At 47.2% G+C, this 24,799-nt stretch overlaps 1 protein-coding gene and 1 pseudogene across 1 annotated transcript in view; one reads left to right on the top strand and one right to left on the bottom strand.

Annotated features, from left to right (window-relative positions):
• The window catches only part of MARCHF10 (membrane associated ring-CH-type finger 10), a 74,585-nt gene that overhangs the window by 41,759 nt on the left and 8,027 nt on the right, over positions 1–24,799 (top strand). Inside the window, exons 4-7 of the mRNA XM_045985470.1 lie at positions 2,065–2,199; positions 7,419–8,832; positions 14,142–14,308; positions 17,022–17,131. Of these exons, the coding sequence (XP_045841426.1) occupies positions 2,065–2,199; positions 7,419–8,832; positions 14,142–14,308; positions 17,022–17,131 (1,826 nt within the window). The remainder of the gene's footprint in view (positions 1–2,064; positions 2,200–7,418; positions 8,833–14,141; positions 14,309–17,021; positions 17,132–24,799) is intronic.
• Positions 9,235–10,077, bottom strand: LOC123929603 (annotated as a pseudogene).

The raw sequence follows: 24,799 nt of genomic DNA, 5'->3' as shown, positions 1-24,799 counted from the left end.
GGGTAGCTGAACGCATCTTTGGGAGCCCTGCAAATCCCACCAAGAAATGACTGTTTGTCCTACAGGAGACAAGGCAACACAGGCTGGTTAGACAGGGTCCTCATGCTTAAGGAGCTTACCAACCAGTAGGAGAGAGAAGATGCGTACCTCAGGCAATGTTAGAATATGTAAATGCTAAAGGTCCTAGGAATCCTGAAAGTTCTGGCCAAAGCAGAGTCAGAGCAGAGTCAGGGGGAAAAAAACTGGAAACAGACTTAGGAAGAACTGCTGGTTAGTTCAGGCTAGGGAAGAAAGGTCCTTAGGGAGGATCACACCCCTGTGATCTGTGGGCGTGTGTGAGGGTGTGGAGAGGGCTGGGGGCATGAGGCTGTGCACAGTGTAAGGTTCTGCTGCCCGGGATGTGAAGGAAATGTGGATATTCTGATGGGATCCCTGCTGGAAATCAAAACACCATCCTTGTGCCTTGGGACCTTTGGGCTGGAGCCCTAAGCCTGCTCCTTCCCTGGTCCCCTGTCTGCTCAGTCAGAATCCTGTCACCTCCTGCCCTGTCATCAGGTGAAAGGCAGGAGGCAGTTGTTGATGGCTGGGAACTGGTTGGGATGAGGTTCTAGGGGACAAGGGAGAAACCCGTGGTACTGAGAAAGTGTCTCCCTCACCTTTTGCATGCAGGGTCCTGTACTGTTAAAGCCCTTCCCACTCTCCTCGAGGCTGGGGAAACTGTGTCTCATCACCACCCTCTTCTCTCTGAAGAATAGATCCTTAGTTTCTGGAGAACTCCCTTCTCTCCCTTCTGGTCACCTCTCCAGGCTCCACCAACTTGCCCTACATGAGCCTTCACCACCCGCAACCCCCTTTCTAACATGTCCCCAATAGAACATGAGCCTCTCTTGGGGGGCACAGAACCAAGTGCCTTCCCCTCCTGGGGCCCATCAGGAGAAGCAGAGGGTACCTAATCATTGTATTAAACTCAGCTTCATGAGCCGCCATGGAGAACTCTCATTCATTTCCTGAATCTGGACAAAAACTACTCATGCAACCACAACTTATACTTGAGAACATAAATCCGGTTGTCTTCACGAGCCAAAAATGGCTTCTCTCTTGCACACAACTCAAGGGCCTTCCCAGTTTTACCCACGTTTCCTGCTGGCCATGGTCATTTGTGAAATTTCTGAACTGTCCAAGAGGGGATGAGCCAAGCAAATTCTCTTGGAAAGATTTAGTTCAGATCGTCACAATGTAACTGCCTTGTAAACCCAAGAACTTGCAGAGGGGCATGGAAAATACTGGAACTCTTGCCCCAAACTCCACGTGGGCTAATGCATCTTATGCGCGGAAGGAATGTGAGATTGTTCAAACCAATTAGCAACCTAGTTCAAAATGGGAATTTAAAAAAAATACTCATTGGGACCTCAACCCGCATTAGCATTCCAGCTACCATCTTCCTGTGAGTTTGTCATCCCAGCACAGTGGTGCATAGTACATAGCAAAGGAAACAGGTATACTTAGCCCAGATGCCTGGAACCTTTCTGGAAGGCCATGTGAGCTGCTAATAAACCACCTGAGGATATACAGAAACAAAATAGACTATGATTCAACCTTGGAAGTGCAGTTGGGGAGAGGGCCTTTGTGTGTCCCAACTGCAGATGGTTCTTGAGAATGTTACCAACATGCCCAACCCAACACCTATGAACGGGAAACTAAACACTTCTTAGCAAAAGGACACACCCCTTTATAGACTCTGCATTGCAGGTGTCACAGGTACTCATTCATGGTGATAACAACTTTGCAAATTAGGTATTATTTCATTTACTAAGTGGGGAAACTGAGGCTTCAAGAGGTGAAGTGATCTTCCCGAGCTCACACAGCTCCAAGGTCCCAGAACCAGTTTCCAAATCCAGTTCTTCTCTGACCACCTGGGCCGAGTCTCTTAACTGACTTCCCCACTGCTGGGCCCTTTGAGCATTCCTTATGCAGAAGCTGTTTTCCTGTAAAAAAAAAAATAAAAATAAAAATAAAATAAATAAATAAATAAATAAATTATTGAAAAGCTTTTGCACCTTTCAGCAGCCCAGGCATCACAGATTTTATCAAGGAAGAGGAGGCCAAACCTGGGGAGACTGACAGTCAGCCCAGAAATGCAGAACCCAAGAGTGCTGGGGGACAGAAGCAGACTGAAGGCACAGGCCCTCAGGGGACCAGGTAAGGACTCATGGCTCATGCATCTTGGTCCTTGAAGAGAACTGACTTGAACTGTTACCTGGTGAATTCTGTATGGTTTTTAGACACTTGTGCTTTTACGTGGAGGAGAGTGTACCTTAAAACGAAATGCTTAAAAGGTTTTGAAAGAAAACCACTAGTTCAAGTTCCTTCTTCAAGAGGAAGAAGGCTGCCAGGAAAAGGTAGAGCTGGTAGGTAGTTTGTTTTTATTCCTTCTCCCATTTATTCCATTAAGTGTGATTGTGCATAGTTTTAAGTGGAGGGCAGCCATTTGGCTTCTGGAAAGGGCATCTGGGTGGCACATGGTGGGGTTGGGGTGGGAGTGAGAGGTGGAGAAGCAGTGTGCAACTCTGGGGATATCTCACCTGGCCCAGGAGGGATGGATGGGTGTCTGTGGGTGGCAGGCTGCTCACGTCCCACAGGGATCTTCTCACCTCTGATCCAGGGTTTCAGGATCTCAGTGTGTAAGAAAGAACATCAAAATAAATATATGCTTTATTTCCAAACACTCGTGCATACTCCCTCTTTCAGTCCTGAGCTTCCGAAGCCATGCTGCTCCACTGACCACATTACCCTCCCCTGTGGTGGCAGAAGACATAGGACCCAAAGGGTCTCCATGGGACCCAAAGAAAGTGACACTTGACAGCCAACCTTGCCGTGGACCTAGTCTGCCCCTTGGAGAAACCACTGAGCATCCCACTTCACCACGCAATGAATGCAGTCGGCTGTATTTTAACATGTGATCTATGCTTTGGTGGACACCTGTAAGTATAGGACATGGTAGTGCCTTGGATGGCTTGGAAGCAGGGTCAATGAGAGCATACCTGAGTCTATAGCAACCGGATGTCACAGGCTCCTAGTGATCTAACACCTCCTATTGAGAAGGGAAGACTTGTCTTCTAATTCCTCCCAGGTCTTCTTCCTCCCAGCCTTAGAGCCAAGGGCTGATCAAGTAGACACTCTGGATTATCGTTTCCTTGTCTAAAATTCAAGATAATAAAATCTACCTCACTGTACTGCTGAAATAACTAAAGGAAATAATATATTGATCAGCTCTAGTGGGCACAAACTATTATTAGTTTCTCACCTGCCCTCTCCCCAGTGGCCTTAGTAAACCCCTGAATATTATCTGAAAGATGAGGTTCCCCATGCATAGAACATTCCTGAACCCATGAGGTTCATACAGCCTTCCGCCTGTACCCAGAAGACATCTTCTGTTATCCTGAAATTCACTGAGAATTTGTCCCAATTTTCTGGTATATATTCAGTTTTCTCTTACATAAGGATAAGGGCTCCTTGTCTTCCCCCAATTTTGTCCTCGCTAGTCTCTAATTTTTTCTCTCACATTCTAAAGTGGTTTGCATAAGCTGGAGTAGGAGCCAGATGTTTGGATTGTATCAGGGAGAGAATTGAAACAAATGTGACAAAGAGGTAATATATAGAAAGCTCTTACAAATCAATAAGAAAAAACATGAGTCCCTAACAGAACAATGGGAAGAGGTGTAGCAAATAATGTCACAGAAGAAATACAGGTACCTAATAAACATTTGGACAAAAACAAAACAAAACAAGTTGAATCTCACTAAGTAATACATGTGAATTTGCATGAGAGCAATTTGGCCTCCCAGATTGGCTAAGGTTTTTAAAATACTCAATACTGGTAGTGAAATGAGTAGCATTTCCTGGGCACTGTTGTGTCAGATATGCCAAGCTCTTGGCATGCATTGCTGGTCACACAGCTCTGAGAGATGGGGTCATATCCTACCTGTAGGGTCATTTGGTACAAACCAGAATTACGCAACATCTGTGAAGTCTTTAGAAGGGTCAAATCTTTGATGCAGCAATTCCACGCCTGCGAATCTGTTCTAATGAGACACACAGTCCAAGTTGTATGAGCAAGGACATTTATCTCGGGGTAATTTGTAACAGCAAAAACCACGAAACAACTTACATACCCAGGAATAGGAGAAGAGTTAAATTATGATACATTTATATAATGTATCTTAACCTACACTTAATATCCTGTTCCCAAAGGATAATTGAATTTGGGGCACCTGGGTGGCTCAGTGAGTTAAAGCCTCTGCTTTCAGCTCAGGTCATGATCCCAGGGTCCTGGGATCAAGCCCCACATTGGGCGCTCTGCTCAGCAGGGAGCCCTGCTTCCTCCTCTCTTTCTGTCTGCCTCTCTGCCTATTTGTGATCTTTGTCAAAAAAAAAAAAAAGAAAGAAAGAAAAACCCTCAAAAAAAAAAAAAAACAAAGAAAATAATTGAATTTAATGGCAGGAGATCATGCTTACAATAAAAAGCTTAGGGAAAGAAAGCAGGACATAAAGTTGGATGTACCCAAATATTCCAATTTTGGTTTTCTGAAGAGGTAAGGCTAGGTAAGAGAGCTGGGAGTTGTAAATTCAAATACCATCAGGGAACAGACAGATGTGGCAGGAGAAACATAACCAGGGCTATTCTGAGGTAAACCAGTACATACAGCCTCCACGTGAAGATGTTTGCCTCGGGGTTCAAAGGTTGAGCCAAAGCCCTACATAGGATGAAAATAACCCGGGAGTCTTGAGTTGGCAACCCACCCCTGAGTTCCTGAACAGGAGCAATGGCTATCTGAGTTTTGGACTATGGGTGATTTTGTTTTCTTCTTCTTCATCTTCTTCTGAAAGTTCCATTTTTTTCTCCAAATGAAGAGTGACTACTTGTATAACCAGAGGAAAAAGCTAAAAGTCTATGGCTCTTGGAATGTAGGAAAACTACTGGTTGGTCAAGCACATGAAGTCTAGACTGGACAGAGCCTGAGGGCAGACAGACAGGCTTTTTCTGGCTTCATCTTGTTGCCTGTAGAACATTCCATCGCACCTCGTTGAACTCCCAGATGTGGGAGGCGCCGTCCCTTCTAAGTTGAAGTCCACACGGGGCCCAAGATGCATTCGTCAGAATCTGTAGGGTCTGGTCTATGAATAGCACATCCCAGCATATCGAAGGGGATGTTTCATCCGAGTCCCAGAGCTATGAGATCTTCTCCCCCTCAGACAGACGTAAGAAATCAGGTTAAAATAGCATAAATATACAATGGTGTCACCTGCTACCTTTAGGGGAAACACGCTAGGGAAGGCTTATCGGACCTTTCAAGAGAAGGTGGTGATGGTGACAAAGAGGGTGAAGATGCATTCCTGGGCTGTGCTGGGACCCACAGGCATCATCCTGCTGCGCTCCGAAGCCAGTGTCGCTGGGTGGCACCCCATAGCTTCCTTGAAACAAGCTTGTGGTTCCTGCTGAGTGTCCAGTTCCCCGTTTCAGAAGCTGCCCTAGTGGCTCGTTTTGCGTTGGTGTCTCCTGAAGCCTAGATTAAACTGGCTCGGGGCAGAGGGGCTGCTGCCTGTTCAGGGACAAACCAGAAGATTCGGGTCCCAGCACTAGTGAGCTGATCTCCGAGGCCCTTCATCAAATTCAAAATGAAAAGGAATCAACCAGTGCCTGTGTTTCCAAATCTCCTGTTATCACTTCCTCTACCCTCCCCCTAAATTATCCAGAGAATTCAGTGGGTCACACAGAAGCATGTGTCCCTCAGACCACGATCCAAACCAGCTCCACTCCTGTACCAGATGCTCGGAGCTCCCTGGAATTGCTGATTCATCTCTTACTGGGGTTTCGAAAACCCACAAGGGGCCCGGTAGGAGAGCTTAACTGATTTCTGGAAGAGCTGATGAGTAAAAACGCGCACCGCGTCGCTGAGTGTCCCATGCAGTTAACAATAAAAGAGGCTTATAGAGTATTAGGACGTTAGAAGCCGGTGCTCCCCGGGAGGCCCTCAATTAAAGTGAGTCAGTATTGACTTGGCCCTTGGCTCGGCCAGATGCTCCGAGGATTTGCAAATCAAATCCTTGCCTGAGCTAGGACCGACACAGGCCTTCCCAAGCCGGTGGAGTCCTGTCCCCTCTGTGGGGTGAGTGGCTTTAGAAGCTGAACGACAAGGACAGCAGTGCCTCGTTAGATGCTGCAGGATGGCATGAGGGGACCCGGGTAGGAAGGCCGACGCCAGGAGGCGACAAAGAGAAATGGAATCAGAGAAGTACTTACAGTGTCCTATCCTCATCGAGAGGGTAAAAAACTGAACAGCACACACAACATCACAATGAATTAAATGGATTCTCATTTTCATGAGGAAATGGAAAGGCCACCCAGTTCCTTAAGGGGGACTCAGGGTAGGGACTGAGAACACAAACCATTGCGTCAGGCAGGCTTGAGTTCAAGTGATCGCACCATCACTTACTAGAAATACGATCTCCAGGAGGTGAGGGGACCTCCCTAAGCCTTGGTGCCCTTGATTATAGTGTGGTGTGATTGTGGTACCTGTTTCATGGGGTTGTGAGGTCCAAATGTGTGTATGTAATACAGTTAGTATAGTGCCTGGCCCATTCCGTACACACCCTCAGTAAGTAGTGCTTAGTCATTTTTATAAGGCAGGTTTTGACCACATGACTTCACCGCTAGAAATTCCTACTCATTTGGGCTCCTTGCCTCCTCCTTCCTGTACATCTCTTCATACTTTAGAATCAGGGGGTAGGGGAAGAATTCTCTCATACCCAGAGGTTACAGATCGACTGGGGGCTAATGACAAAGAAAAGGGAATGATCTCATAAGAGAGTTATAATTTTTATCGCACTAAGCAGTAAATGTAACCAAAATCATCAGGGTAACTGGACACCAGCTTCTAGAGCCTACCCACCCCATCTGCCAAGGTAGATTATATTTTCCTTAAGATTTTGCAAAGCTGTGTGTTGTAAATGTACGCTGAATGAAACCAGATGAGGAGGCATTGGTGGTTTTCGTGGAGGGCTGGTTTTTCTTCTCCATAAGTACTGGAATGAAAACCATCATTCGAGAGACATACCCATTACCAGCCCCGGCTGACCTGGACTGGACAGTCTTCCCAAAAGCTTCCACAGAAACAATCTGTATCCTCAGGGTCACCCCTTCTCCCCAGAACCAGCCTAAGCTCCACAAATGTACAAAAGGAACAGTAAAAGGAAGCTAATTCTACTGTCGTCCTTTTGTACATCCAGCCGTTTTAACTATGCATATTTCCTTCTCTAGGCTTCTTCGTTGACTTGAGAGATTCTCAGTGTTGGTGTTAAAGGTCTTTCATCCATGAGCATCTATAGTAAAACGACAAACTTGTCTTTTCTCCATGCAGATCCAGTAGTTCAACAAGAGGGCCCAATGTGGACAAGTGACACTAAGCTGAAGAGGCCAACTCGAGAGAGAAGAAACTTCGTCTCATCCTCACAGCTACTGACCATGACTGAGGATACTCCTGAGAAAGCCAAAAAAGGAGACCCAAGTGCTGTTTCCCAGAATGAACTATATCCAGGCCTACGCCAGGCCTTCCAAGGAACAAACAGTCCTCAAGTGTTGAGCGAGTCCTTGGGGTCACCACTCGTAACCACCAACCCGGGAGGACCAAGAAGAGCACCATTTAGGTTCAGAGACGAAGATTTTTATTCCGTTTTATCATTAAATCCTGGAGGAGAAGGTGATGACACTGAGGAAGAGACTCTTGTAGAGGAAGAACTTTTGTTGGTTGGTATGCACCCAACTCGTTCTCCTCCCAATCACAAGAGAAGTCGATTTCTTGGGATATCAGCTACTCAGGCCAAAAATAAAAATTTCGAAGAAAACCCTGAAAATTGGAGAGCTAATTCTGTAAGAAGAAATGAGTCCAGTTATGGCTCATTAAGAATAAGCAACGCAATGGGGCCAGTGACCAAGCCGCCTCCTCTTGGGCCAAGGGAGTTTCAAGACGCCAAGCTACCTCGTGGAGGATCTCCTGAAGAGAATGACAATGGTAACAGTAAACATGAGAACAGCACCTTTCCTTCATGGGACACCAAATCTAGTCTAGATGGTGACCTCAATGCTGAAAACGTATTTAGAGATTGTATTTCAATGGAAGACCGGTCTGGTACCCATGATTATGAAAGAGATTGGCATGCCTATCTAAACAGCTCTAGTAATTCTCTTGACGATTTTCTTTCTGGTAGATCAACAGCTCCCAGACCACCAGTGAGGTCATCTTACAACACTCCTGGATCATTAATACATTCTGCTACGAGAGAGGATGCTCCAGTAGACTCGTCAATGTCATCTACCTTCGTTCCGAGTGCAGACTCAGAGGAAAACTCAAGGTTTAGTGTTCGTCGACCACTGTCCCCTATTAGAAATAGGAATCCATTTGTCAGTGCCGAAAACCATAGTTATTTTCCGGTGAACAGTGCACATGAATTTGATGTCAGGGGAGAAGAAGATGTTACTTTAACAAGCCCATCGCGGGGGGCTCTATTGTACACAGAAGACCTCTCACTAAATCCTCAAAGCAACTTGTCCTTGGTGGAGTCTTCCAGCTCCTCTCCATCAAGAATGAACATACAAGGCCATTTGCCTGTGCCTGGGTCCCTGCAAGAAAACATACCCTTTACTTTCTTTGCAGTCTCTGAGTCCCCAAATCAAAATGATAATGGAAATAGACTGGCAGTCTCTGCTTTCACAGATGAAAAGGAAGCCATTAAGATAAAGGCAGACCCTGAGAAACTCAAGAAATTACAGGAAAGGTGAGGAATTTTCATAATTAGATGTATACACTTTTTTTTTAAAAAAATTCTGTGTTTCCCAGGTAGAAATAACCAATGCCTTCATTAGAGCATCATGGAAATTTTAACTCATAGACAGGCCGTTCTTTGGCATTTTAATGTGGCTTATATCAAGGAAATTGTCTTTTTTGTTGCTCTTAAGATACATGTATCTATGAGGAAATGTTTGGTCTTCTAGCTCAATCTCTTCAGTATTCCCGAAGTGTTTTTTCCTTGAATACTGTTACTGTAACTTTAAGGAAGGCAAGTTTGCTAGACGGAAGGGGTTTTGAACTGCTGTGTTTCTCACCAGCCATTAGGAACCAGGATTTTTTATTTTTTTCATTTTAACAGTTTTTATTTCAAGTCACATAGAAGATTACTTTACTCTTGCGTCTTTTCAATTGTTTCTTCCTTATATTTGCCTTTTCCTTTCCTACTTGGCGAGATTTGGCTTTCCGTTCAAGAATTTTTTTTTTTTTTTGACAGAGATCACAAGTAGGCAGAGAGGCAGACAGAGAGAGGGAGAAGTATGCGCCCTGCTGAGCAGAGAGCCTGATGCAGGGCTCGATCTCAGGACCTTGGGGTCATGACCTGAGCCGAAGGCAGAGGCTTAACCCACTGAGCCACCCAGGAGCCCCTGGTTCAAGGATCTTTTTGCAGGCTTTGTCCAGTTTTAAGCTAGGGATAACCACCTTGCGAGGGGGAATGCCCACATGATGGTTGTGCTGTTCACCTTCTCTCGCTGCACTTGTTCAATGTAGATGACGTACTTCTTCCTGTAAACCTGGACGACCTTGCTGACTTTTTTTTTAAATATTTTATTTATTTATTTGACAGAGAGAGAGGTCACAAGTAGGCAGAGAAGCAGGCAGAGAGAGAGAGGGAGAAACAGGCTCCCCACTGAGCAGAGAACCCGATGCGGGGCTCGATCCCAGGACCCTGAGACCATGACCTGAGCTGAAGGCAGAGACTTAAACCACTGAGCCACCCAGGCGCCCCCAATCTGCTGACCTTTGCAGTGTCCTCGCACTAACCTACACTTCATCATCCTTTCGGATGGACATGGACCGAACGTTGTATTTCTGTCTTGGCTCTTTGGAAAGAGGGGGAGACATGATCTTCCTGCGAATGTGGGACGGTGCATTGAAATGCCATTTCTGGTTCTTGCTCCAGTCAGAAGTCACAAAGGGATTAAACTTCATTTTGGCCCCAGGCGCTTCAGCAATGGCCACAGAAGCGAAGAGAGTCACACGTTATTTCCGGTTCTCTAAGTTCAGGAAGCAGGATTTTTTATAAAAAGGTTGTTATCTCCCCAGAGAGTGAACCACTCTGCACTTGAAGTTCACCAGCTCTCTCTCATGGGACTTTGCACAAATCCAACCAACAGCTCTAGAATTTGAATCTTTCCAACCAAAAGTCTGGTTCCAACCAGTTACCATGGTTACCTGGGTTCTCTGCAGGGCTACACTGGGGTGACCCTGCTTCCATTTCCTGTGTTCTTTCTCATGCATGGGAGAGACAGAAGGTCTTTTTTATGGATTACTCTTATCTTTGATCTTCACTGTCTTGTAAGATGATTTGGGGATATTTCACAGCTATGAAATTTGAAACCTTTTAAAGCCTTCCTTAGACATCATGTCAGGATTCGGCCGTTTCCTTTATGACAGGTGTCACCACACCCTAATGTTGGCTTACTGATCTGGAAATGGATTCTTTGAATGCAAGCCTTCTTTGTGTGTGTTAGTACAGCTCATTTGGGCCATTAATTATCCAACTGATATTCATTTGCACGGGGGAAAATTCCATGGCAGTGAATGAGAGTGTAGGGGGATAAGACAGGTCACAGGACGCAGCCCTTCTACTCCTCTAGGTCTGTTATCCAGCTACAGAAATGAGTAAATTTCCTGTTGGCGGGACCTTTGCTTTTCCGTATTACGCACACTAGCAGCACACTGACCCATGGTTAAGGGCCCAAAAGCCTCAAACACACCCATCTACACCTACCCAGAAATATACCTTCAGACCCACTTGTCAGGAGTCTGGGCTTCCACCAGCCCAAAGTGATGTCTTTGGGCTAAAAATGATTTCTTTTAAAAGGGCATCCACGTCTCGGTGTGGCAATGCATTCAACAGCTATGATTTGTGTACTTTATCAGACATCTTTTATTTTTCTGTATATAATAAACCTTATGCTTTTCTTATTATCTCAAAAATGTTCATTTTAGGAAATAGGAAAATAAAAACTTCAAAGAAAAATCACCTGTAATCCTATAATCCAGAGATAAGTACTACAAAAAAACTTTGCTTCCTGTCTCTTATCTTTTCATATAAGTGCAATTCTTAGTACACTTCGGCTCATATTTTATAATATGCCTCATTTTAATATTTCAAGCTCATTTCTCAATGCCACTTATACTCTTTGAAAATTTCCCTTTGGCTAGTTACTTTAATGCGTACAAATAATTAGGGAATTCGAAATAAAACAAAACCCAAATATCCTGGTGCCTGCCTTCCAGCTAACAGAACTTTACTTGAACTCCTGAGCCCCTCACCCACCCTATCTCATCTTCCTTCCTCATCTACACCCTCCCAACCCCTTCTGCCCCCCACCCCAGGAAACCATTCTTGCATTTATCATTCCTTTGCTTTCAATTTTTAAAAAAATTTTTAATTTGTTTAAGTAATTTGTACATTCAATGTGGGGTTCGAACTCACAACCCTTAACAATATTTTGTGTTTTTTAATTCTGTAGAAATGCATTACTTCTGAACCCTATAGAAATGGAATATCTATCCCGCTGTGACTTGCTTTTCCCCTAGCATCGTTAGCGAGAGGCATCCTTGTTGATATTTTGGCTTTACTTTGTTCGTGTTCATGACACAAGGTATTCCGTTACCTGAATATACCACAATTTGGCTGTTTTCCTATTGATGGGCATTGGGGTTCTCTATTGTTTTCTGCAAACAGGGCCACATAAATGTTCTTGCAAATGTCTCCTGGTGCCCATGGGAAGAATTCTCTGGGATATTTATCTAGGGGTGGAGTGCTGAGCTAGAGGTTAGCACAGCTTCCCCATGCTAAATAACGGCCTTTTACTGTCTCACTAGCAATGTCTATCGTTGCGCTTCTTTGCCAGCCCTTACATTGATTGACTTTTCGAAATGTTGCCTCACTAATGGGAATAAAATGATATTGTGGCTTTAATTTACATTGAATTTCATTGACTGTAAATGAGGTTATGCATTTTATGTGTTCTTTTAAATGTCAATTGACCATTTGTGTTCCTCTTCTGAAAATACTTATTTATATCTTGTGTCCATTTTTCCTTTAGACTCTTTCTCTTTTATTTTAGGAATCCCTTATACATTCTGGCCACTGATCTAATCCTTTAACGGTCATGTGTTGGAAATATCTTTTCCCAATTTGTAGTTTGTCTTTTCTTTCTTGATGTCTTTTAATGACAATGAATTCTTAATTTTCATGAAGTCAAACGGACCCATCTTCTTTATGGATTGTGATTTGTAACTTCTTGTCTTGATGAAGAACTCCTTTTGCAACCTGGGGTCATTATGAGATGATTCCTAATTTCTTCTAAGATCTCTACAGTTTTGGGACGCTTGGGTGGCTCAGTCATTAAGCGTCTGTCTGCCTCCAGCTCAGGTCATGATCTCAGGGTCCTGGGATCGAGCCCCGCATTGGGCTCTCTGCTCAGCGGGAACCTGCTTCTCTCTCTCCCACTCCCCTTGCTTGCATTCCCTCTCTCGCTGTCTCTCTCTATATATCAGATAAATAAATAAAATCTTAAAAAAATAAAATTGCTACAGTTTTACTCTGCACATTTAGCACTTAGTGTGAAATGGATTTTGGACTTCTATGTGAAGTGAGGTTTAATATGTGGTGTGAGGTATGCTTCACGGATGTCCAGCTGTTGCAGGATCTTTCCGGGCTAAACTGAAGAGCCACGTCTGTCATATAACAGAACTATGAATGTCCACGTCTGTTTCAGAGCTCTCTGTTCTGGCCTGTTGTTTCTTCTTGTTTTTTGTTTTTTTCCTAATCCAATACCCCAGCATCTTAATATCTGTAACTTTTATAAGTTTTGGTAACCAGTGGCGCAAAACCTCCCTCCCCATTTTGTTCCTTCAGGGTCCTTGACTATGTACCTTTCAAAGTCAGCCTATTGGGATTTTCACTGAAACTGCATTGAATCTACAGATTATTCTGGGGAGAACTGACATCTTGGAGATATTGAGTCTTTGAAAAATATGGTATAGCTCTTTTTTTGTTTGTGCCCATAATGGAAAACTCTAATTCTGTTCCTTTTCAGTGACTTCCCTTTCCTGTGGGGAGGAAAGTCTCTGAAGAAACTGAGAACATATGTCTGTCTCCAGAACAATGCCCATTTCTTCCTCTTCTTTGATTTCAGTCTCTAGCCAGTTTCCTTTCCTTGACCAGACAGTCCCTAGTCCATGAGGATGCTAAAGAACATGTCTTGGGCTTCTTAGATCCTCCCTAGGTGAACATCAACTGGCTAGTCTTCACTCATCATTTATTGGACAAAAACATACTTGCTTCCATTTTCATAATTCCATCTGCATCAGATTCCAGCAGCTTACATTCTGGAATGTTCGCATAATATGTTGGCCAAGTGTTGTGCTATTAGTGAGTTCACGTCCAGGTTCACTGTTTCATCATCATCCCAACCAATATCTATTGAGCGATCTCTGTGTACAAATGCTTCGCCAGACACTAGATGCATTCATGGTCTGCAGAACAGCGCACCGCCATCATGACATCCCGTCTGCCCACGACCCTGTCAGCTAGGCAGGGGCGGTATTATCATCACCTGGCTTTATGCATGGGGAACAGAGACCTGAGAAACTTAAATAACTTGTCCACTGTCATCAAACTCCCAAGTTTCAGAGGCAAGCCTCAAACCCAGGCCTCCTGCCCACAGATCCCACACACTCGCCAACACGGCGCACCACCAACTTCTGGGAGAGGGGCTCCCGGCCTTTTCCATGGTCTTCCTCTGTAGCCTTGTCCACCACCTGGTTCTGGCACTAGGCTCTCACGTGTCCGTAACTGCCAAGGAGTCCAATACAAGGGTCCGTGCACCCACTATAAATCACCGGGAAGAATCTTCAGTAGGGTCAGAGGGAGCCGTGGGGGAGCCCGGGCAGCCCTGGCCGGGCCTCCCCCTTTAACGTCCTGGGAAGTAGTAGTAGTAGTTGTAGTCTGTAGACACTGCGCAGACCCCCGGTCACCAGGGCTTGTTTTCCATTCAGTCTCCTGGAGGAGGACTCGGAGGAGGAGGGAGACCTGTGTCGCATCTGTCAGATAGCCGGGGGTTCCCCAACCAACCCCCTCCTGGAGCCTTGCGGCTGTGTGGGAAGCCTGCAGTTTGTTCATCAGGAGTGCCTGAAAAAGTGGCTGAAAGTGAAAATAACATCAGGTAGGTGGGGAAGGAAGAGCGGCAGGAGCGCCTCGCCATATAATTAACAAGACACCACAGTGTGGGAATCGGAGCCTTGACGGCAGCTCCAGGAGCAGTTGCCAGGAGACCCATGCCCCCCCCTCCCCGCCCCCAGCACAGGGCTCCCGTTCACAGCCCCGATGGATAGCAGTGGGACTAAATGTTGCCTCTAAATGATGGGACAGAAATTAGTTTTGTGAGAGAAAAATCCTGGAATCTGTGCTTGAATCCTACCCCGCCCAAGCAGAGATGCTAAGAACCCCTCCCAGGAGGAAGGAAACTAAAATAGTCAGCGGTTGAACCTCAGCAAACACACAGCAAGCCATGCCTGCTAATGGACACCTGGCAAAAACAGTTCTGCTTCCTTTTATTTATGGGGGAAGGAGGGTGTCACCTAAGAAACTGAGCAAAGCTGCAATTTTGCAGTAGGGGCAGGAAAAGGGCACTGATTGAATTTTCTAGAACCATATTAGATAAAGAGATTTCCGCATGCTGGCTTTGTCAGCTCTGGCTTTTGCAGATCTTGTAACTGGGTGTGAAGCCCCTTCTCAAATCCCTGAGGAGGTTACAGCCCAAATACAGCCATGTGGGTAGGTCAGCTGGCATTTTCTTGGCAGGGAACAGGGGATTTCTTTAAAATTTGGTTTGGGGAAGAAGGGCAACTTGAACAGAAATACAGGAAACAGCAACTCAAGAACCAAATGACAAATAACCACTGTGTCTTTCAGACACAACTCCCTGAAAACCTTTTACCCCGTAGCCAAGATCCTCTTTCTCTCCTCTTTCCATGTTCTCCTCCTCGGTTATGGTTCTTCCAGGCAGCCCGGCGGGGGGACCTAAGAGTCTCATCCTGTTGTGGCCATGGCCCCTCCAGAGAAAGAGGAATGAACAGTGGGACGATCAGATTAACTGTCTCCTCCCTGATCCCGTTTCCCTCCTGAGCACCTTCCCAGGCAGGAGAAACCCAGACCCACCACCCAAGTTGCTTAAACTCCTCTCCCCCTAGTGAGCTGGGTACTCAGTCCTTCAGACAGGGAGGAAACAAGGGGATCTTGGCTGCCAATGACTCTGCCATGCGGTCTTTTATCTTACTACAAATTTGCACCAATTAAACATTTAGCACAGGAAAAAATTACTCGTGAAACGTGTTACGGAAACCCTGCTAAATGCTTGTAAATGTCAATGTCAGTAGGAGTGTGCTGAGTGGGATTCAGCTCGGAAGACCCAAGGGACACTCAGAAGCCTAAAGTACTAGAGAATGGCACTTTAAAAAAGAAAAAAAAAAAAAAGCAAACAAAATGCGGACATGGGATTACCGCTCATCCTTGTCTTTTGAAGTTCTCTATTATTTACTATTTCTTTATGTCCCCCGTGAGGCAAGATAGAACTGGGGTCTGAAACTGCACAAGCCCTGTCTTTACCAAATACATGCAGAACACTCATCAGTCCTCTATTTTGCTAATGCATAAAATAAACACCGGGACACCATTAGCAAAAATGCAGCCTCCAGACGAGGGGAAAAGACACAGAGCTTATTTGTTTCAACACAGCACAGTTCTTCCATCTTCCAGTTTTGCTTTGAGGACTAGGATAAATAGAGAAAAAGTGCTGATCTAGGATGCATGTTAAAAAAAAAAAAAAAGAAAAGGGGGCACCTGGGTGGCTCAGCGGGTTAAAGCCTCTGCTTTCGGCTCAGGTCGTGGTCTGGGGTCCCGGGATCGAGCCCCAGATCGGGCTCTCTGCTCAGCGGGGAGCCTGCTTCCTCCTCTCTCTCTGCCTCTCTGAGTACTTGTGATCTCTGTCTGTCAAATAAATAAATAAAATTAAAAAAAAAAAAAGAAAGAAAACCCACTGCAACAAAGGAAGGTTTCTCAAGTTTCTTTTCCCAGATGAGGCTGAGCTTGGTCTCAGGTACTGGCCACAGATATCGCTGGGCTAGTTCCCACCCATGGCTCCCGGCTCCCTCACTTTCTTGAGTGGGAAGTCACCTGGGCGAGTGTAAAGGCAGATTTTTTTTTTTTAAGGTGTTATTTATTTATTTTACAGAGAGAGATCACAAGTAGGCAGAGAGGCAGGCAGAGAGAGAAGGGAAAGCAGGCCTCTGAACTCTGAACAGAGAGCCTGATGTGGGGCTCGATCCTAGGACCCTGGGATCATGACCTGAGCTGAAGGCAGAGGCTTAACCCACTGAGCCACCCAGGCAGCCCTTAAGGCAGATTTTTGAAACCATGGACTGAGAACAGCCTCTGCCATCAGCTGGGTCCTCGTTTACTTATTTGCTTGGACCTGTGTTACGTCCATCACAACACAGGCCACTATTCCCTCTTTTTGGCAAACACCTCCTGTGTCACCAACTCTCAGCCTCCATGTAGCAATTCCAATTTTATGAACCAGTATGTTTATATTTAAACAGAAAGCAAGACCTGTTATTTAAAAGTCACGGGGATTTCGCTTATATGAAGCTTGCATAATAATGAAAATTATCATGAAGGACATTTTCCAGATCTCGGATTCAAGGCCCTTTTCTACAGAAGATGTCTGACTTAAAAAATAAAAAGTCACTAATACACACAAGTTCACTCCCAAAATGTCCACACAAAGACCCAGAGGGTCAACACGTAAAGACCCAAAGTTTTTTGTTTTTTTTTTAAAGACCCAAAGTTTTATGTAACAAAGAATTCTTTAATTTAAGGAGCGGATCTAGGCGCTGTGAAGACCTGTGAGATGTGCAAGCAGGGTCTGCTGGTCAACCTGGATGATTTTAACGTGACTGACTTCTACCGGAAGCACCAGCAATCCCGGGTAAGAGCCACTCAACACCACTCCGCCTTCCGGGCAAAGTCAGTTAGAGACGCACGCAGGAAGGACGGCTTTCCCTGATAAGAGGACTGTAGAAAGCCTCGCATGGGATGAGTTTGGGAATGTCCCCTAAGCTCACTTCTCCGAGAAGGTGTGCTACTAAGTCAGACCGTGGTGGTGGTATGGGGGGGGGGGTTCAAAAGTCTTTGCCACCCCTGGTTAAGGTCCCAATGTGGTCAGGGATGAAAGTAGGAAGACACAGAAGCTGACTGGACACAGAAACAGGAATAGTCTGGCAAGCTCCATACCCAAATTTGCTGAAGTGATGTAAGTTTAATAGCAACAAGGAAAAAAAAATCAGGGTCTTAGAGAAAATGGTCCCCAAATTATATATCAAGTAACTCTTGGGTATAAGAAACTGCTTTACTCAAGGTTAATAAACAGGTCATAAGCACCTAGTGTGTGCTTGTTAATACCCAGTGAATTAACTCTCCTGGGTCATTTGGATTGTAATTCCTTTTTTTTTTTTTTTTAAGATTTGACTTATTTATTTGAGAGAGAGAGAGAGCAAGCAGGAGGAGAGAGAGAGGAACAAGCAAACTCACTGCTGTGCAGAGAGCCCTATGTGGGGCTTGATCCCAGGACTCGAGCCGAAGGCAGACGCTTAACCAATGGAGCCACCCAGGCATCCCTGGATTGCAATTCTGATGCTGTGAAAAAGTTAGTCAACCTTGGGTGGGCAGGTGATTCACGCTCTGGATAATAGCTGATTGTTCAGTTCTCAGGGAAACAATCCTTCATTTGGAACGGCACTGCCCAGTATGGAAGCCACAAGCCACCTGTGGCTAATGAACCAGGGGTTACTTCCACTTGAGCTGTGGCATCTGGGGGGCGTCTAACTCTTGCTCTCAGCTCAAGTCTCGGTCTCGGAGTCATGAGTTCATGAGTCATGAGTTCAGTCCCACACTGGGCTCCAGGCTGGGTGTAGAACCAATCAATCAATCAATTAAATGTCACTCTTCAGAGGAGTCATTTTGGCATTCAGATCCTTAGCCTGTGTCCAGACCTAAAGCATGGCTGAGTCAAAATGCCACGTGTGAGTCTGGGCAATTGTTTTCAACCTTTCAAAAATCCAAAGGCTGCTAGGCAGAAGATTAAACTTTTGATAAGAATGAAAGGCCCCGGGGGCGTCTGGGTGGCTCAGTGGGTTAAGCCTCTGCCTTCATCTCAGGTCATGATTCCAGGGTCCTGGGATCGAGCCCCATATTGGGCTCTCTGCTCAGCAGGGAGCCTGCTTCCCCCCCGCCCCACCTGCCTCTCTGCCTACTTGTGATCTCTCTGTCAAGTAAATAAATAAAAAATCTAAAAAAAAAAAAAAAAAAAAAAAAAGAATGAAAGACCCGAATAGCACCAGCAAGAAGCGTGATACAAGGTACAAAATGCCACACCAGCGTTGAAGAGACGGGGCATCAGGAGGTGGAAAGAAGCGAGGGAGGGGAAAAGAAAGGAAGAAAGAACTTCCTGAGAAATAAATTATATTTTGAGTCCATCCATTTTGAGGCCCGAGGGTCTTGAGCCTCTGGGTCCCCACCCTCAGGCCCTGAGAAGAGAAAGAGAAGTGCTTCCGGGGTCACATCAGTGACAGGAAGTAGGCTGTGTGGATGCCTGAGGTCAGAGTGCCAGCCGGGGCGCAGGCAGCTTCCACGTGGTCCTCTCAGAGATTATTTCAAGAAACGGAGGCTGCAGGACTTCCGGAGAAAGACATGTCCGGACAAGGCCAAGGTCCGTGGAATACCACCAGAACAGTCTGCAGGTCTCACGAACACAGTCCAGCCCAGGTGGACGCCTTCGCTAGTGAAGATTCCTGCTGGTTCCAAGCATCTCTGCATGGCTCACCACCATCCCTGAAGCTGCTACCAGCCTGCCCTGCTGGGTTTACCGGTGGTATCTGTAGACTCACTAACGGTCCATTTTTCCAGTTGTTATAAAACATTTACACTCCTGTAGCCAGAGGCTGTGTGCCCCACCGCAGAGCACACCAGCTTGGACCACAGGGTAAAGCCAGGTCTTGTTCCCTTCGCCAAAGTTGCTATGTGACCTCAGGGAAACCACACAAACTCACGGGCCTCCGTTCTCTCATCCGTAGGAAGCAGGAGATCATTCCTCCCCGGCAAGGTGGGATGTGGGAAAAAACTTGAGTACGTCCTCTAATCCAGCGCTTGTGGAGAGAAGGGTGCTCAGGGAATGGGAATGCCACATGATGGCTCCAGAGATGCCCAAACTCTCCAGACTCGAAGGAGGAAACTAAGTGCACCAGGACTGGGATAGAGTCCACCACTGAAGGATGGCAACCGACCCACGCAGGGGTCGGACCCATAACCTTGGCGTCACTGCTCCCTACAGTTAAGAGAAGCGGCTAGGAACACATTCAAACAAGACCTGTGAAAGGAACCATGTCAGCCAGAATCTAGGCAGGAGACACGGTGGGACCCTCAGCAGGGGTGAATGAGGAGACCTGAAAGAAGGCCAGCAGTGGGAGGGAAAAGAAGCCAACAAGGTGCAATGAAGCATCCTGGGACTGGCACTGTGACCATTCTAGGCCTGAAGTGACAAGGGCCGGGGGCAGTCACCAGGATCAGGAGACCTGTAGTTACAGGAGAGAGTCACCAACAGCCTCTGACCTTCAGGAGAGGAAAGCGGCCGTTACCAGGCCACCGCCCAGCAGAGAGAGAACAAGGAGAGTTATTACCCCGGCCGCTCTCTCCTCCCGCCCTCTGGTCTCCCGCCAGGGCCTCTCATTGGCCAAACCCAATGGGAAGCCAGAGAACAAGGGGGCCTAGTTAATGAGATCCATTGAGATCAGCCTCTAGGCCACAGCGCAGGGTGGAAAGTGGATCTGGAGGAGGAAGTGGAAAATATCCAGCACGGTAATTACTCTACATGGAAGCAGAAAAGAGTTTGAATTAGTTTCAGCAAGAACCTAACAGGCCATCAAAGCCTTTTGAAAATGCCCTTTATTATAATCACAGGTAGAAACGACATTGACAAACCCAGCCTGGTGAAAGGACAACAGTCCCAAGAACCGTCGCGCACTATTTACGTGCTGCTGGAACACAGCGGGGGGCTCACCCTTTCACAGTGGGTCTGACTGCTCCGATGGCCTGTTGTGAATTTACTAGAGTCTATTTGCTAACAGTCTGGGTTAAAGTTGAGACGGTAGGGAAGCGAGACTTAGACAAGTTCAGAAACTCTCCACGGACCACAGCAGAAGTAACTGTTGTGTAACGCAAAGATAGGGAGGAGGTTATCTACCCTTGGCTTGTCCCCAGCTGGAGAGGCCCCTTGGCCTGGCCCTGGAGTTGATGTGTCTACCTGGGCTCCTGAGGGCCAAGCCCTTCCCGACTCCCAAACCTTGGTCCCTTGTGCCATCTCATCCAATGCTCCTGGCAAACAGGTTCTTTGGTTGAGAAGCTGGGTAGCTGGTGCCCAAAATAGACATATTTAAAGAAAGGGACAAAACCAGAAGAAGTCTGGAACTGACTCCAGGCCAGTCTGGGTCTCACTTAACCTCAACTCACTTGCTAATTCACTAACTTATTCTCTTATGCATTTTTCTCATTTAGATTGGTTGACTGATTTTTGCTTTTCCTCAGTTATAAAAATCACAAGCACACAAAGATCTACTATAATTAAAACTAACATTGAGCTGCGTGTCTTTTTTTTTTTTTTCCTCTATTAAAATACTCACGCCCAGGCCAGGCCCCAGAGAGTCTGATTGAATTGATTTGGGATGGGGCCAGGTATCAATTTTTTTTTTTTTTAAGTGTGGCAAAATACACATAAAAGTGCCTGCTGTCGATCAGATACTATCCTGGAGATACCTCAGTGCCCAAGACCAATAGAGTCACTTCCTTCTGATGGGAGGAGCGGAGTGAGGGTACCCTCCAGAGTGGGAGGATCAGAACAAGGGATGTGTGGCCACAAAGAGATCTGACCCACTCTCGGGTCCAGAGAAGGCTTCCCTGAGGAAGAGACATTTGAGACCAAGAAGGAAAAAGAGGAGTGAAGCCTCTCTCTGTGTACCCTTGAAAACCACTGCTCTAAACCACAGATCAACGATTGGTAGCAGGTCAGTGGCTTTGAGGGTGTGGAGGGGCTCAGACCAGAATGTTGCCCTGGTTTGGTCCAGTGCACCTGAGTAGAGGAAGGGTGACTTCTGCCCGTGGGCCCTCACAGGGCCTCAAAGTCTGATTATCCCGCGTCTGTCCGACACTGGGTGGTTTCTGTAGGCCTTGCAGGGTCAGAGCTTGTTAATAGGCCTCCTGAGGCTGGATTAGGAGCTTGGACAGGCTGTGCGCAGGGTGGTCCCATGAGGCAGAAGCAGCACGGGGGCCCCCAGACCTGGTGACCCAATCCTAGGCGCAACGGGGCTTGTGGCCTCTCAAACCCACCCCCCTCCTGCCTCAAAGATGCCGAGAAATTAAACCCCACAGGCATCCGTTCCTCCTGTGAGTGCTGCCCAGGAAGGAGGAATCCTGGGTGCAGGCTCCGTAGCTGGGAAGTGGCCTCATCCTTGATTCAGGTCGGGGCACTCAGTTTCAGGTTGCGAGGAAGAACTCCTAGAAGAGCTCAGAGTAATATTCCAAACTCCAAAATGGGCCCAGAGAAAGCAGGTGGAACAGTCGAGATCACAGATTCGACACTTAAATGCCTTAGACGCCAGGCAGGTCACAAATGGTCGGGATCCCACAAGGGTCATCACAACAGGGTGGTCGCAACGGAGACAAAACAGAGAGGATTCTCCCCAGCTGAAGAAGAGTTCGTCCGTCCTTTCCTTCCCGCCTGCCAGTCAGAGCACATCCTCTGGCCAGATTCAGCTGATTGGCTACAAACTAACTGTGGATCCTTGGTTCAGAGGACTGGTTCTCAGCCATGGGTGATCCCCAGCCTAGTACCGTCAGCATCCCTTGGGGACATGTTAGAAACACACGTTCTCTAGCCCCACCCCAGACCCGCAGCATCAGAATCTGGGGGAGGGGGAGAGGTGGTACCCAGCAGCTATGTTTTAAAAGGCCCTTTCTTTAATTCTGATGCATATTCAAGTTGGCAGTCACTAGCGTCAAAAGTCATGACTGAATGGGCCACGGTCTGGCCCAGAATTATACATTTTTTGTCATTCTTTCATCTGCCCCTGCATTCACTGAGCATACACCACACTGCAGGTGCTGGGCTAGGCTCCTAGGCACGAGGAACACAGGCGCACACCAAGCACTTGGGGGCCTTGCCCTGAATCCTAGTTTTCATTCTTGCCTCTTCCAGGATATTTTTGTTTTGCAAAATACCATGTCCCCTTGAATTGGATCATTTGGCTCTAACACCCTGGGGAAATAGGCAGGATAGAGGTGACTTCTCCCTTTTATAAATGGAGTCACTTTGGCCAGGCACAGTTAAAGCTCTGCCCAAAGTCTTGGCTCTGGCCGGCCTCAGGCTGCCCATTCCGGGGGTCCGCGCCCACTGCGTGACGGAGGTGCGTTTCTGTCAGCAGAGGAGGGTCTCAGCGGGCCTCTGGCTGTCATTGCTCTGAGGCACAGGCCTGGCTTTGCTCCATCTCAGCCACGGACAGATGTCCTTGGCCACACGCAGCCACCTAATCACCCTCACACCTGGGAGCATCTCTTGAACACGTTTGGAGACTTGATGGAACATTCAGCCAAGCCGTCTGCTTCTTTGAGTGGCTTGTATGGAGAATTGCCATAGGTAGCAAATCTCTTGGCCAAAATGAATATTAAACAAAATGAAGGGGTGGGAGCGGGGCAAGAGAAAAGAAAGGAAAACATCTGGCAGGCAGCCCGAGTGCTCCAGGGCTCTCCTCCGCAGCTTCACAAGTCCCCTCCCTCCCTTTGAAGCCTGCTCCTCGCCCCACCCCTGTCGACACAGCACGGGGGTGTCCATGCCCCATGTGACCAGGTCAGGAGGAAAGGTCGGGAGCAGCTCCAAAGAATAATGCTCCAAAAGCTAGCTCATTTTGCCCTTGCCAAACGAATGCCCTGGAACTCTCTCTGAGAACAAGTCCCGCCCACTTGTGGCTCGGAGCAGGAGCGCGCCTCCCAGCTCCCCAGCACGTGCCCGCTGTGATTGGCCGGCCCAGCCCCTCCGTGGGGCATCACCCGCTCCGCGAAGGGCGCACATCAAGGAGCCCGGCCAGTGAGATTTACGGCGCCGCGTGACAGGTTCCCTCCCACAGACCCGAGAAGAGACACAATCTGCTAGAAGTGACTTTTCAAATTATCTGCAGAAAACATTAGTGGATATTTTCCCATCTGCATGCCTCCAGGCCTTATTGAGTCATAAAAAGTAAATGATTTCCCTGAATGCTTTGACAAACCTGATAGTTCCAAGCCATTTTCTAGCTGATTGATTTGCCATTATGCATCAGAGGGTCTCTGAGCAGAAAGGCTTCCTGGCGAAGAGAGTGCCGGAGAGAAAACCAGCGGAGAGGCCACCGCCAGCGCCAGCCAGGAAAGCAGACAGGGGACAGGGCTTGGTGTGCGGGGAGGAGCTGACGGGTGGGTGAGGAAGGCTTCCCAAGGGCAGCAGCTTCTAAGACAGGCTGCAAAGGAGGTGCAGACTCAGAGGGAAGGTGGGAGGAGGCGAGGAGAAAAAAGTGAAAACAAGCATCTTCCTCTCTGCCTGCTCTAGGCCAAGGTCAGAAGAGCACAGAGAACGTGACCAAAGTCTAAAAATAGGAGGCTAACTGCTAAGGACAATTGACAAGAGCCTTTCAAGGCAGGTCTATAGGAGAGCAGAGGGACCTTGAGCCATGACCTTGGGGCCAGTGGGCAAGATCCAGACTTGGACCGGACTTAGAAGGAAGAACGCATCGATCCTTGCTCGATTTGGGCACCTTTTCTGGCGGCTGTTTCATCCTGGAAGAGGCGTGTCCTGGGCCAGCTTCCTGAGCTGTCCTGGATGGAACAGGGACAAGGAGATGGGGCCGGAAGGAAGGGAAAGGCACTGAGGTGGTCCCTGTGTCAGGTCTGAGCTTCGGTTATCCCAGGAAAAAGGTCACACTTCTGACCTCTCCCCAGGGTGAGACAGAGGACCATGTCCCCCGCTGAGGCTATTAGTGTCCCAGGAACTTAGGGAGCACCTGCTGGCCTCTCCCCACCCCTGACCCATGGGGACTTGACAGGAGGCCACGTAGGGGGCAACGGGGGAGGAGTCCTTACTAATGGCCCCTCATTTACTGAAGGTCTAGGAAGGGTCCCCAGGGTGACTGCTGCCAAGGAATCGAGGACCAAGGAGTTGTCATCAGCCAGATCCTCCCTGGTACCTCCCTATGTTCCAAGAACCAGCGAGAAAAATAAAACACAACCCACCCACCGAGAAAAAGTGAAAACACGAACCAAGGCAAGACGCAGTGTACAAAAGAAAGAGTTAGGAATCTGGGAGGGAAGGGATGAGTGGAACAAAGGAGATTCATCAGGAAGGCTTCTGCAGGGTGGTGACATTGTGGCAGCTGGAAAAGCTACGAACATAGCCTGAGAATGGTGGGAGGGAGACATTCAGAAAAGAAGCACAAAACAAGCCAAATGACCAAAAGAGGAAGGAATGAGCCAAGGCCCTGCGGTTCCCAGTCCATGTGGGAGTGCCGGGCACACACTCACTGTC

This window comes from Meles meles, chromosome 18, assembly GCF_922984935.1.
Source record: "Meles meles chromosome 18, mMelMel3.1 paternal haplotype, whole genome shotgun sequence".
In the NCBI taxonomy this organism is placed as follows: Eukaryota; Metazoa; Chordata; class Mammalia; order Carnivora; family Mustelidae; genus Meles; species Meles meles.
Note: the sequence above shows the minus strand (reverse complement) of the source record. Positions and strands in the feature narration are given on the sequence as shown.